At 42.2% G+C, this 13,311-nt stretch overlaps 1 protein-coding gene across 1 annotated transcript; it reads left to right on the top strand.

Annotated features, from left to right (window-relative positions):
- Window positions 1–46: 46 nt before the first annotated feature.
- Window positions 47–7,067, top strand: LOC122611669 (protein MON2 homolog). The gene is made up of 13 exons (XM_043784925.1): window positions 47–352; window positions 609–740; window positions 801–1,337; window positions 1,466–2,037; window positions 2,093–2,523; window positions 2,580–3,295; window positions 3,406–3,744; window positions 3,824–4,477; window positions 4,579–4,766; window positions 4,922–5,084; window positions 5,146–6,068; window positions 6,176–6,258; window positions 6,324–7,067. Exons 1-13 carry the CDS (start codon window positions 230–232, stop codon window positions 6,515–6,517), a joined length of 5,055 nt encoding a protein of 1,684 aa, XP_043640860.1. The 5' UTR covers window positions 47–229; the 3' UTR covers window positions 6,518–7,067.
- Window positions 7,068–13,311: the final 6,244 nt, after the last annotated feature.

Raw genomic sequence — 13,311 nt, 5'->3', positions numbered from 1 at the left:
CATTGCCTGCTCGCGTTGCCAACCACTAGCAACTCTGCACTGTGTACGTCAGCTGTCAAAACGAATCACAATTTTTTCACGGCTTTTATTGTGCGCTGCATTATTATTGCATTTTCCCGAGTCCAAAGCGGTTGCGTAGCATATGCGTGGATCGGTCGCGGTACTTAAATGTGGCACGCATCCGGTGCAGTGACTGTCAATTGACCAGAAGCGAGTACAACCAGTAACCATGTCGTTTGTGGGCGGGGGCGGGTGCGGTGGCCAAGACGTGCACAAGTTTGTGGAGGCCCTGCAGGCGGATTTCAAGACCCTCTCGCTGGAGACCAAGAAGAAGTATCCTCAGATCAAGGAGGTGAGTCCTGCTGACGTGTGGTTCACGGCCGTGTTTGTCTAATTGCGGCACTTATTCGCCGACACACTAGTGTGTGTCACCCAACAACCCAGTTGGGTGGTGGTGGAAGGACGTCGGTGGGCGGGGGGTGGTTTGCTCTGGTTCCACCTGTGCTTGCTCTACGCAATTATGAAATTGATAGCCAGCGCATATGAAATTGTTTTTATGACATTTCCACCTGCCCATTAACTCCCTAACGTTTCCAATTCTCAATCAGGCGTGCGAGGAGGCCATTTCCAAGCTCTGCACAGCTGGCAGCAGCCAGCAAAACTCAGTATACTACACCGTCAACCAGATACTCTATCCGCTGGTGCAGGGATGCGAGACCAAGGACCTCAAGATCATCAAGGTAAGAGCAGCCATTTCAGTATATAGTATCTATATCTAATTCCTATCCCATCTCTCCCAGTTTTGCTTAGGCATGATGCAGCGGCTCATCACCCAGCAGGTGGTGGACCAGAAGGGCGCCCTTTACATCACCAACGCGTTGTGGACCCTAATGGAGAACAACATCGAGGAAGTGAAGGTGCTGCAAACGGTAACACTTTTGCTGACCACCAATACGGTGGTGCACGGCGACACATTGGCCAAGGCCTTAGTTCTATGCTTCCGCCTGCACTACGCCAAAAATCCCACAATTGTGAATACAGCGGGTGCCACCATCCGGCAACTGGTGTCCCTGGTGTTCGAGCGAGTGTACCTGGAGAAAGACTCGGTTTCCAGTCTCCAGCAGCAACAGGCCAGTGGTTCGCCGGCTGAGGGAGAGGGCGGAAATCAGGACGTGCAGACTTTTGCTTCGGATGCATTCCTGCTATTTCAGGATCTCGTGCAGCTGGTAAACGCGGATCAGCCCTACTGGCTGTTGGGCATGACCGAAATGACGCGCACCTTTGGTCTGGAGTTACTTGAGGCCGTGCTGACCAACTTCAGTGCCGTGTTTCACGAGGTATGTTTACAAATCGGCAGAGAGGTATCGACAATAAAGTCTTTAAAGTTTCAAGTAAAGTTTTTATATATTTGGCATATATGTATATCGTTATATCTAAATATTAATTAATTCCTTTTTTTTATTAGAGTAACGACTTTCGACTGCTACTTAAGGAGCGAGTGTGTGCCTTGGTCATAAAGCTCTTCTCGCCAAACGTCAAGCATCGCCAGTTGCCTGCACCAAGCAATGGAAACGCTCCTGTGCCGGCCGAGAAACCCTATTTCCCAATCAGCATGCGATTGCTGCGCCTCGTGGCTATACTGATACAAAAATACCACACCATACTGGTAACAGAGTGTGAGATCTTTCTGTCGCTGATTATCAAGTTTTTGGATCCGGATAAGCCAGCTTGGCAGCGAGCCCTGGCCCTTGAGGTTATCCACAAGCTGGTTACACGCTCTTCACTGATTGCATTCTTCTGCAAGTCGTACGACCTAAAAAATCATGCAACCAACATTGTGCACGACATGATTGCCGCCATGGGTAGCTATATTCGATATTCCCTGATCAATGCATCGGCCATGTTGAATGGCCAGCAGAATGGAGTCGCCAATTCGCTGACAGCCTTGTCGGGAAGCAATCAATGTGGCTTCATGTTTCGAGGTGCCTACCTTCCCTTGGTAGCCACTTATGCACCAGGCATCTCCAAGGCTGTTTAGTAAGTGGAAATTTCTGGTTATTTCCTTAAAATCTTATTTACAATTTGTTTTCAGCTTGGAAATGTTGGATAAGGTAGATGCATCGAATATTCCTGATAGTTATGGCATCTCGGTGGGTCATGCTATTCTACTGGATATGACACGATCAATTGGAGGCGTCATTCAACGAACTCCGGAGATTCATCCCAGCCACAATACGGCAGTGATTACAGAGGAGGAGCACAAGCCTCTGTGCCTCCAACTGGTGAACTCCAGTTGGTCTGCCCTTCTCAGCGCTTTTGTTCCGTTGGTGGAGACGTCGATTGACGAAGCCACCACGGAGAACATCCTTAAGGCTATGCAAAACTATGCAGCTCTTTGCGGAATGCTAGAGCAGCTACAGCCCCGAGACGCCTTTATTATGGCCATGTGCCGCGCCTCCTTTCCGCCCCACTATGCCATGTCCATATTTGCCAATACCACACAGTCGGATGGTGACTTAAGATGTGAGTTCCGAATTGTATTTACTTTTTGTATAGCTTAGCTAACCACTCCGTTACAGGTCACACGCGCAGTGGTAGTCAAGATCTAAGCAGCCAGTTCATCAATAGCTGTAGTGGCGATGCAGGAGACTTCCGACCCCAGATCGTAGCGGTGGGCACACCACTGCCGTCTGCATCATTGCCCCACAGCGTGATGCAGGCGCCGGTGATGCTGACTAACAAGAATCTACAGTGTATGCGAGCTATTCTTTTCCTGGCGCACAATAATGGTGGTATTTTGGGCACCTCCTGGCACATTGTGCTGCAGACGCTGCAGCACCTAGTGTGGATCCTGGGGCTGAAACCTTCTACCGGAGGCAGTCTTCAGGCCATGCCAAAGCCAGCTGTAGAGGCCAATGTGGGCATTCAAACGGCAGTGATGGCTGATCTTCCGGTGCTGTCACAAATGCTTAGTCAGCTGTTCGAGTCCAGTCAATATCTGGACGATGTAGCGCTGCATCATTTAATCGATGCGTTGTGCAAGCTCTCCCACGAGGCCATGGAGCTGGCTTACGCCAATCGAGAACCATCGCTTTTTGCGGTAGCCAAACTGCTAGAGACTGGCCTCGTTAACATGCCTCGCATAAAGGTATTGTGGCGACCACTCACTAATCACCTGCTGGAGGTGTGCCAACATCGACACATTCGAATGCGGGAGTGGGGCGTGGAAGCCATTACCTACCTGGTTAAGTCTGCCCTTCAGTTCAAGCACAAAACGCCTCTCAAGGAGAACATGGTAAGATTATCCCTCTGTATTTCTTTAACAATTATTGTAGAACGTCACTGAAAAGTGTTTTAAAGAAGCAATTCCAGAAGAAAATATAAATGTTCCACTTTCTCGTTTAGGAACTACAAACAATGCTGCTGAGTCCTCTCTCTGAGTTGTCTACTGTCCTCCACGCAGATGTTCGGCAGCGACAGTTGGATTGCGTCCTTCAGATTCTAAACACTGCAGGGGAAATCCTCTCCTTTGGCTGGCCAGCCATTATTGAGATCATTGGTGCTGTAAACGAGCACCACGGCGAGCCGTTAATTCGCACAGCATTCCAATGCCTGCAGTTGGTTATCACAGATTTCCTGACTGTGATGCCATGGCGGTGTCTGCCTCTGTGCATCAGCACTGCTGCTAAGTTCGGCTCCCAGACCCAGGAGTTGAACATTTCTCTAACGGCTATCGGTCTCATGGTAAGATATGTTTTAAATCTTAGATAAACTATCGCATTCAGTCTTATTGAGTTACTTTAATTGTGTACTTTGATTGCAGTGGAATATTTCAGACTTCTTTAATCAAAACCAGGACAAGCTTATGTCCACTCAGCTGCAGGATGTGGCCATTCTGCCCGACTTCCCAGGCACAGTGAAGATGCCGCAGTTCGATAAGTTGTGGATGTGCTTGTACGCCAAGCTGGGCGAGCTGTGTGTGGATCTGCGTCCGGCGGTGCGTAAATCGGCCGGCCAGACGCTCTTCTCCACCATCTCCGCCCACGGCAGCCTGCTTAATCCGCCCACGTGGCAGGCGCTGGTCTGGCAGGTTCTCTTCCCGCTGCTGGACAACGTGCGTGCTCTGAGCAGCTCGGCCAGCAACGAGAAGGTGGACGCCAGTGGCAACATTCTTATCCATCACTCGCGCAACACCGCCCAGAAGCAGTGGGCAGAGACGCAGGTGCTGACTCTATCGGGCGTCTGCAGGGTGTTCAATACAAAACGGGAGCTGCTTCAGATGCTGGGTGATTTTGAGCGTGCCTGGTCCCTAATCCTAGAGTTCATCCAGAATGCAGCGTTGAGCAAAAATGGTGAAGTTTCACTTGCTGCCCTTAAGTCTCTGCAGGAGATCATGTACCACAACACAGCAGAGCGAACGGAGAGGGCATTGAAGGATCCTCAGACGGCCCAGGAGCAGGACGAGGAAATCTGGACCGTGAGTTGTCTACAGATTAAGATGTGATAGCTGCCAACCAAAGCGGTTATCTTCTCTACATTAATACTAAATGGACTTCTGTCTTCCTTATTTTTGAGCAGATTGCCTGGAACATTTGGCTTAGCATTGGCATGGAGAGCACCAAAATGTCTACATCGACCTCAACGAAGTTGCAGCAGCAAAATAGCAATGGCTCCGAAACTCAGGACGATTTTTACATTCCCAGTCAGGCCTTCCTCACCGCCCTGATCCAAATCTTTCCCGCCATTTTTCAGCACATTCAAGTCAAGTTAGTAGACAGAACGCATAGGCAGAACGCATTGTCATAAATTTCGTAGTAATTCAGATCTTTTCATTTCAATATTAGTAGTTTACATCTTTTGCTTAATAGATTTAAGGTACTTTTTTTTCAACAAGATTAAATTATATTTGAAATGCTTTCAGATTTAGTGCCGCAGACTTTGACAAGTTCTGTACGGTACTGACGAACGCTGTATGCATTCCCGTCCAGACCGATGCGGTTCCCTACATCATGTCCACTGTGTCGGACACCCTGCTGACGCCGCTACACGATGGCATCCTCGATTGCATGGAACTTATACAGAAGGTACGATTTTACCAGACATTGCATTATGCATTAAAAATTATGATCAATAATATTTGAATAGGAGGCCACAAAAACCGATTCGCACATCAGTCAGCTTATCCCTGCCATTTTCCGGCAGTTGCTGATCTTCAGTAAATTCGCTTGCGCCCCGCCCACATTCCAGCAAAGTGTGGAGCACAAGTATGCGAAGTCATCGGGACACTATGCCAACAATGCCTCCGTTGAGGTGGTCAGCATGAACTACATACCTTTCGGGGAGAAGTCAATCAGTATTTGCGTGAAGCTTTACCAGACCACGGCCACCGAGGATCCGGTGGTGCAGGAGCAGATTCTGCATGACATCGTCAAGGCTCTGCGTACGCCACTGGCAATGAAGTACAAATGCCTGTCCTCCAGCACTTGGAAACTGGCCATTTCCAGTCTGATTAGCGTGCTGCATACTGGTCTCAAGGTGGCGCGAGCTAAGCCGCAGCATTTCGCAAGCTTGTGGGACGATTTGGCCGACACCCTGGACAAATTCCTGTTTCCGGCCAGTGTGTGTACCATCGAGGATCGCGGTCTCGAGGAGATCGTGCTGGATGAAACGATCGATTGTCAGGTCATTGAGCTGCTGAGGGACGAGGTGTTGCCTCACTCCCACGAAATGCCGCACCAGTTTATCATGCAGATCGTAGTGCTGCTGAACAAGGGTTCTATTCACTCCGCCTCAGACACGAATATTTGCTACGAGTCCGACTGGAAGCTGCGTGAGATTTTTGCCAAAACGTGTTTCGAGACCCTTCTGCAGTTCTCGCTACTGGAGGACCATGCCAACACCAACAACAATCGTCTCAATGCCAATGTGTTGACTGCAGGGGCCGCGGGAGCAGGGGGCAAGGACTTTGCCGGCAGGCTAGCAGTAACCGCCCTGCTGCATCGCTTCCAAGAGGTGCTCAAACGGTTTAACGACGATGAGAGGCAAAGCGGAAAGTGCCCGCTTCCAAGGTAAGATTAGATTGGAGGTTGTCCTAGAATATTACGATTCTACAGAACGCAAACTATTTCTGGGAGATTTGTTTTTTATTGACTCATGTAATTTACTTTCTTTTCAGATTCCGGCTGTCTGAGATATCGTTCGTGCTAAAAGCCATTGCGACACTTGTGGTATCCATGAAAAAAGCGCCAGCATCAAAGGGTAAAATATACACGACTTTAATAAGATTGTGTCGTATGTTAACTTACATGTTTCGTTTCTCGCAGTCAACAAGCCGGCTTGGGATCAGTTGATTGGCCTGTATCCATACCTGGTGGACTGCACCACTACAACGTCGCCGGAAGTTTCGAGATCGCTGCGCGAAGCACTGCTCCAGTACACGGACTTGCTGCAGGCGCCACGCTCTTGCGCAGCGGCCACCTCAAACGACAATGTAATACAATCGAATGGACAAGAGTGAAAGTATGCCTAGACACAGACAGAGACCAAGTCGACATCCAGACTGGTGACAGCTGTGCGATGTTTTTCTTAGTTGTTTAAGCGCGAACCGTTTGAATATATATTTATTTTGTGCATAATTTATGAATGTTAATCTTAGCCCTCCCTCGCATAGATGTAACGACTTAGCATCTATGTACTTACATACATACCTAAACATATATATATATATATATATTTGTAAAAGTATTTTGTAGTTGAGCTATGAAGTATATAATAGGTCTATCCGGCGTTGCCCCGAAGCCGAATAACCAAGATAAAACCCTACGAACCGCTTGGCACAGGAAAGAAATGCAGACAGCAGATTCCTTTAGTACCTTTTCGAGACGCAAAGACAAAGAACTATATAAGCTATGGCTATACCTATACAAATCTAACTACGATCTATTTGTGTAGCGCATTTTAAAGTACAGACTTGCGTGTTATCTGAATCAAATATTAACCATTAACCATGATGCAACCAACCAACTTTGTAGTGACGTTTTTAAATAAAGCAAAAATTATTATTACCACCTGTTAAGCGTAGTTAATTTATGACGTCAGATTTCCCTTATCACGAACCTCCAGTTGGATGGACGGCTGCCTCGACGACAAGTTTACCCCGCCGGTTACCTGAGCACACACATCTTCTGTTGCCCCATTCTTATCGCATCCGCAGTGAGGAGCCACCTTGAACTGCCTCGACATGGAATTCTATCAACTTGGCAACTGGTTTGTATTTGCGAAATGGGGTTACTGATAACTTTTATTATGTTTAGAAAAGTGAACTGTATGCGACCGCATAATAAATATTTATCTCACTGATAATCCTGTCGTTTAGCGGAAAGTTGTATGTAACAACAATCAGTAATGGTAAAATTGGTAAGAAATTGGTATTACCAATTTGGACATGTACCCACCTTTTGGATTCCGCTTGTGCGTGTAGGTCAGCGAAAGTGCAAGGTTTTAATCTAAATAAAATTTTTATTTTAATTTGTTTTGTTTCATTTTTTTGTCGGTTTTCTGTTTTTGTTTTCATTTTAATCGGTATAATAAGTATAATAACATTTTTTGTTGTTCTTGTTTTCATTATTATTATTACTGTAATGTTAATGTTTTTATAGTTTTTTGTTTTCTTTTGGTTTTAATATTAGAATTAGGCAATCGAGTTTAATACTACCTTCGTTTTAAATATTATGCAACGAATTTTTGGGTTTCTTTTCCATCTCATGATTTTTGTTTATGAATTTTTAAATGTATATATTTAATAAACTCATTTCCGTTCTGGCTAGGCAACTTCTTGTGTGTCGGGCAGCAGCCGCACACTCCGTTGCTGTCTCGTATATTTTTTTTGGATTTTATATTTTTATGTTTTTGCTTTTGTTTTATGTGCTTGTCAACTCTTTTGGTTTTTATCTTTTTTTGTTTTCATTTTTTACTTAATGCCGTGGGCGCTTAATGTACAGTTGCCTTGTAAAAATGTACAATTCAAGCGCTTGCTTTAAAATATTTTTTTTTGTGGTTTTTCGGTCTTTATTTGTTATTAATCTATATTAGCTGAAAGTTGCTTTTCAACTCTGCCCTATAAATCACTTTTAATAATAAATAGCCGCCACGCCGCCTTGGTTGCTGCTTCTGTTTGGTTTGGTTTGATTTAGCTATTTACTTGTTTAGCGCTTGTAATTAACATTTTTGTTGTGTTCTCATTATGTTTAACCTTTGTTTTAATTTCATGGGCTTAGATATAATACAATTTGTTGTTTATTATACTGCACTAACGGTCTCGTTCGGCTCACTTTCACTTCATTTACTAACTGCCTTTTTTCGGGGATTTTTCAAGTTCTAACTGCCAGCGGCTGCAAATTCTCAATCTATCCATTTCTCCACTTTGGTTTCGCTTAAACTGGCTTAAACTTTTAGCTTGGTTGTTGTCCGCCATGTAATATTTAGTTAATGACTTGTGTGTTCGTGTATGTATGCGTGTGTTTAATGGTTTAACAATAGTTTAGTTTTAGTTTAGTTTAGTTACTAATTTAGTGTAGCACATCCGTGAGATGAGACGAGATTTGCGTGTTTAGTTTCAGGGAATTTCGGTTTTGGGGATAGGGGCTTGTTTCTTCGTCGGGCGTTCGATCTAAAAAACTCTATTTATATATATATATGTAATGTATGTATATATAGTATGTATGTTTATAGTTTGTTTTGTATTTATATTAATTTATCTGTTTTAATTAGTATTTGGTAAACAAAAGTAACGCAAGAGATTTCATTTAGTGCTAAAAACAAGTGTATGCTTATGTAAGTATTCGGCCTCGGTCTCGGTTTCCCTGGACCTGATCCTCCATTATAATTATATTTATATCATATAATGTCTATGTAAAGAGATGTTCGGTAGATAGGCGTAAAGAGCGCAGTTTTCTTCTTATTGGAAATTCGTAAAGTTCGTTAGAAATCTGATGAAAGTTTCATTAAAGTTTTCATTTTGTTTTTTTTTTTGGTTTGTCTCTCAATTTATTCGATAAACTCTTTACATTAAATTACTTAGCTAAATTGTTGGGTTCTTTTCACCATCTTCTGTTTATTTCTTTTTTTTTTGTTATTTTGTTCGGTTTTTTTTTTGAATTTGTTTTTGCCATAGCCATACAAAATGTTGTGTTTCTTTAATGTATAACTTTAAGTACATATACATACATACATGCTCGTACATACACACATATGTATTCCTTTGGTTTTAGTTTAATGAACACTTTGTTGGGTTCAATTTCAATATTAGTTTAAAAAGTTAGTTATAGTTTAAGATTAGCGTTGGTTTTACATTTTCTTGGTTTGGTTTTGGTTTAGGTTTAGGTTTAGAAAAAGTTCTGCTTGTCGAAATTAATATAGTTAAGAAGCGCTGTGCCCTGTTGACTTGTTTGTGATTTCTCTTCGGTCTAGATTTAGGATTAGGTCTAGTTTTAGCTTCGGTTTCCATAATTCATTATCTATGTATTTGTATGTATATATGTAATTTATATAAATTGCTAAAAATCATAGTTTTATCGATTAGTATTCTGAAACGGTTTTGTGTTCGCTCTAGTTGAAGACATTTCGCAGGGGCCCCGCGGAACCATCTGGAATCCTTCATCGGGATCTGGTAACGAGTTATATTTGGTTGTCATACGGCGAAGTTAGTCTGGTTAGGAGAGGGGCGGGGCCGTGGCACTTAATTGATTTCATCTGCTTCTCTTCTAACTCCCCCTAAAGGCTTATGCGGCTAGCTATCCTATATATGTATGTATCTAGCTCATCCCGGAAGGATTCCATCTGCCTCCGTTGGCCCATGTGTGTGTTTTGTGTGACATTCGGTTACTAGCGTTGATTACAGAATATTTTACTGCACTCGGCTCTTGGTTTCGGTTTTGGTGTCGGTTTTTATGGCGAACCGTGTTTACCCGTAGTTCTAAGTGGTTTATAAAGTGCTGATGTCACACCCCCAATAAGGCCAAGTCACACGTTTTGCTTAAAGTCGCCGATAAGGGAAATGATTTAAAAGGTAAATTATTCGTTAATGTTTTCTTTTACATATTTCTACTGAAACCCTAAGGCAATTATTTGTTTTCCTACAGTGTCTCCTACAGTTTTCATTAACACTACCCTGGGCGCCTGCGGAAAACAAAGTTAGGTTTTTTTTCTGGGTTCGGTTCGCAGGAATCTCAGCCTGGCCGGCTGATGGCTCCTCCACCATATACTCATTTCCATATCGATCGGAAGCTAGCTCCTTCCCAGAGCCGGAATTCATACAAAATGTGTGACTTGCCAGTGAATCCGCCAAAAAGAATATTTTTGAATAAACATACATTTGGCTCTGATTTCGCGTACAATGTGTTTTGGTGCTGCAAGTGATTTCAATGCTATAACAAGTGTTGAAATTGTGGGTTTCATTGCATAATGATGGTATAACTTTTGGGGGCATTTGTCCTTTTTGTTATCTTGGGCTTTGCAGCTCCGAAACGCACTGTACGGAAAGTCGAAGAGAGACAGTTGTGATTTAATTTTCAAATATACAAGCTCTACGTTGCATACTCGCTGCGTTGCGGAATAATATATAAAACCGAGGACCTTCCTGAAATTCGAACCTAACCTGTCAATTTGATCTATCAATCCTGGGATTACCGATGCGAACCGCTTTTCTGGCTTAGGTTTAGTCTTAGTTTTCGTTTCGGCTTGTGATTTAGATTTATCTCCCCTCGACATTTGGCTTATGCGTCTAATTAAAAGTACATGTAATTGTTAATATTATTTATTTATATGTATGTTATATATATAATATATATAAGGTTCCTTCTTGTGTGACTCAACTAGAGCTCCGTCCGATGTTCACATCTAGCTGCTCTACTCATGAAGCGACTACCGCGTGAGATTCAAAAGTGTGTGCCAAGAAATTCTGCTTTTGTTGATTATACTGTTCGATAGCTAGCAACAATTGATGGGTAAACAATGGATCGTTGTCGGTCGGTGATCGGTAAATGATAGGGAGACCTGACCGTACGGTGAAAACGGGGGATGGGTGTTGGCATGGGAGTTCCAGGGGTGAGGGGTGAGTGCTGTGTGGTGGTGGTGGTGGTGCTGTGGAGGCGTCATATGTTCTATCTGAGGAGTTGTAGTTAGGATACACGATTTGTTTGTTGTCAGGCTTAGTAGTTTGTCGTTTGTTTTCTGTACAAAAAGACATACAATACTGCGTATGTGGTTGTTTGTATATAGGTGTATATTATATAAGTATGTATAGTTTCCGTTTTGTTTTTGCATTCTCTCGTTAGTATGTTGTTGTATATATATATATATTTAAATATATATATATGTATATAGCATAGTTGACGAGTGTTCCGAAGTTGATTTTGGTTTTTGGTTTGGTTTGCTTTAAAGTTAGTTACGTGTGTATGGTTAGTTGTTCATGTTGTTGCTGTTGTTGTGGGTAACATTACGTCATACAATATAGCAGTAAATAGGTATCGTAGCTGTTGTTGTTCGTGTTGTTGGGTTTGCTTTTCAGTTCAAAGAGGTTCAAGGACATCTGGGATGTTTTCTAGGGGAGTCGGTTGGTCGGAAGGATTCCAAGCCCAGAAGTACAAAATATGAAGGGGGTTCACGAATGGGGTTCACGAAGTGGGAGAGTAGGGGCTCACTTTAATGTACAGTTATGCATAATAGATCAATTGTAATACAAGTAGTAGTTGTTGTTGTTGTCTGTAATAGTTGTTATACACAAATAAGCCACAAAAACTGTACAACAATTGTACATGAATAAAAAACTTATGCACGAGAACTTATCGACGGTTTCCAAAAAGTCTCCTCTCTAGGCTATTATTTACCTTTCCCCTCTGCTTCTATTTTTGTAATTCATCGCGTATGTATATAACTATGTAATCGAACATGCACACACACACACGTGATCTATATATATATACATATGTATATATATAGTAATTATATATATATTCTTTATTTATATATATAACAAGAACATTTCTTTGTTGGTTTCATCAAGGGTTCTGTTTATTATGCTCATTTAGTTTACTATACAAATTGTCTCGACTTCTATCATTTAACATAATTTTATTTCATTAACTTGATCGTTTTGCTGAGAACACAGTTTACTATGTAAATATTTAAAGCTTTGGTGGCGGCGAAAAAATCAACAACAAAAGGTCCACGAAAATGAAATCGTATGTAACTAAAATTCAAGTCATACAAATTTATAATTTATGATAACGAGTTAGGGTGTGAATTGAAGACCGCTTTAGTTCTTAGTTCTTTTACAATTCGATTTTTATACACATACATTATACATACATAAACAACCGAAATTAACAACAACAGAAATGAATTAACAGAGCTTATGATTTCTTTTATGTTTTTTAGTTGTTAGTGTGTTTTGATTTTGGTTTTTTAGTTTTTGTTTACCAAAAATGAGGCTAAGCAAATAGTACTGAACTTTACAAGTTTTGGCAGTACGCATCTGATTTACGTCCATCCTCTTCTCCTAAAATTATGCAATATACAATGTTCTCGCTTCCAACGCTTCGTCTAACTCTCCATCATCAGCTACTAGTTGTGGTATTAATCCTTTAAAAATATACTCATAACGCGCTACTTAATTGTTTAAAAAGTTCATCTTCCGTTTTTTCAATACACCGCATTAACTAAGTTAAATAAACAAAGTTCTTTCAACGTCGTTTGCCAACGGTCTCCCATTTCATCAAGTTCCATCCTGTTCTCTCCTCCGCCATCTTGCTGTCAAATGTGGCTGCTGTTACTTCCGCTTCCGCTCGAACTAAAAACTAACCTCAAAATATCGCTACCTAAAAAATCATAGTCGTATAAAGAGTCCTCCTGCTAGGAAAGAGAGAGACAGAGCCTTGGCTGCTCGCTTCTACGGTGAGTGGGGCAGAGACAGAAGAAAGTGCCCTTCTTCTTTAGCTTTTCTCAACTTTTTAGGTTATGTACAATATTATTCGGTTGTTCAGGTGGAGGGTGCGTGGGAAAGGGGGTGGCATGTGCGACATTTTTGCTTGGAGTTAACGATTCAGTTTAAGGTTAATTGCTAAAGTTCCTTTATTCTGCCATCGTCGTCTATTCATATTCTCTTATTAGTGTTCGTTTAACTGCTATCACTTTCCATTTTAATATTATATTAGATTTACTTCGGTTTCCTCTTGTTTAATGTTAATTGTTTGCTTTTCCTTTATATTTCATTAATAAAATACAATTTTGCTAAACAAATTTTGCTGTTTTGCT

This window comes from Drosophila teissieri, chromosome 2L (genome assembly GCF_016746235.2).
Source record: "Drosophila teissieri strain GT53w chromosome 2L, Prin_Dtei_1.1, whole genome shotgun sequence".
In the NCBI taxonomy this organism is placed as follows: domain Eukaryota; kingdom Metazoa; phylum Arthropoda; class Insecta; order Diptera; family Drosophilidae; genus Drosophila; species Drosophila teissieri.
Note: the sequence above shows the minus strand (reverse complement) of the source record. Positions and strands in the feature narration are given on the sequence as shown.

Excerpts from the sequence above, each read along its gene's own strand:
- LOC122611669 (XM_043784925.1), top strand. The coding sequence starts at position 230 with ATGTCGTTTGTGGGCGGGGGCGGGTGCGGTGGCCAAGACGTGCACAAG. Across the intron at positions 741-800 it reads AGGACCTCAAGATCATCAAG|TTTTGCTTAGGCATGATGCA; the intron begins GTAAGAGCAGCC and ends CATCTCTCCCAG. Across the intron at positions 6,069-6,175 it reads GGAAAGTGCCCGCTTCCAAG|ATTCCGGCTGTCTGAGATAT; the intron begins GTAAGATTAGAT and ends CTTTCTTTTCAG.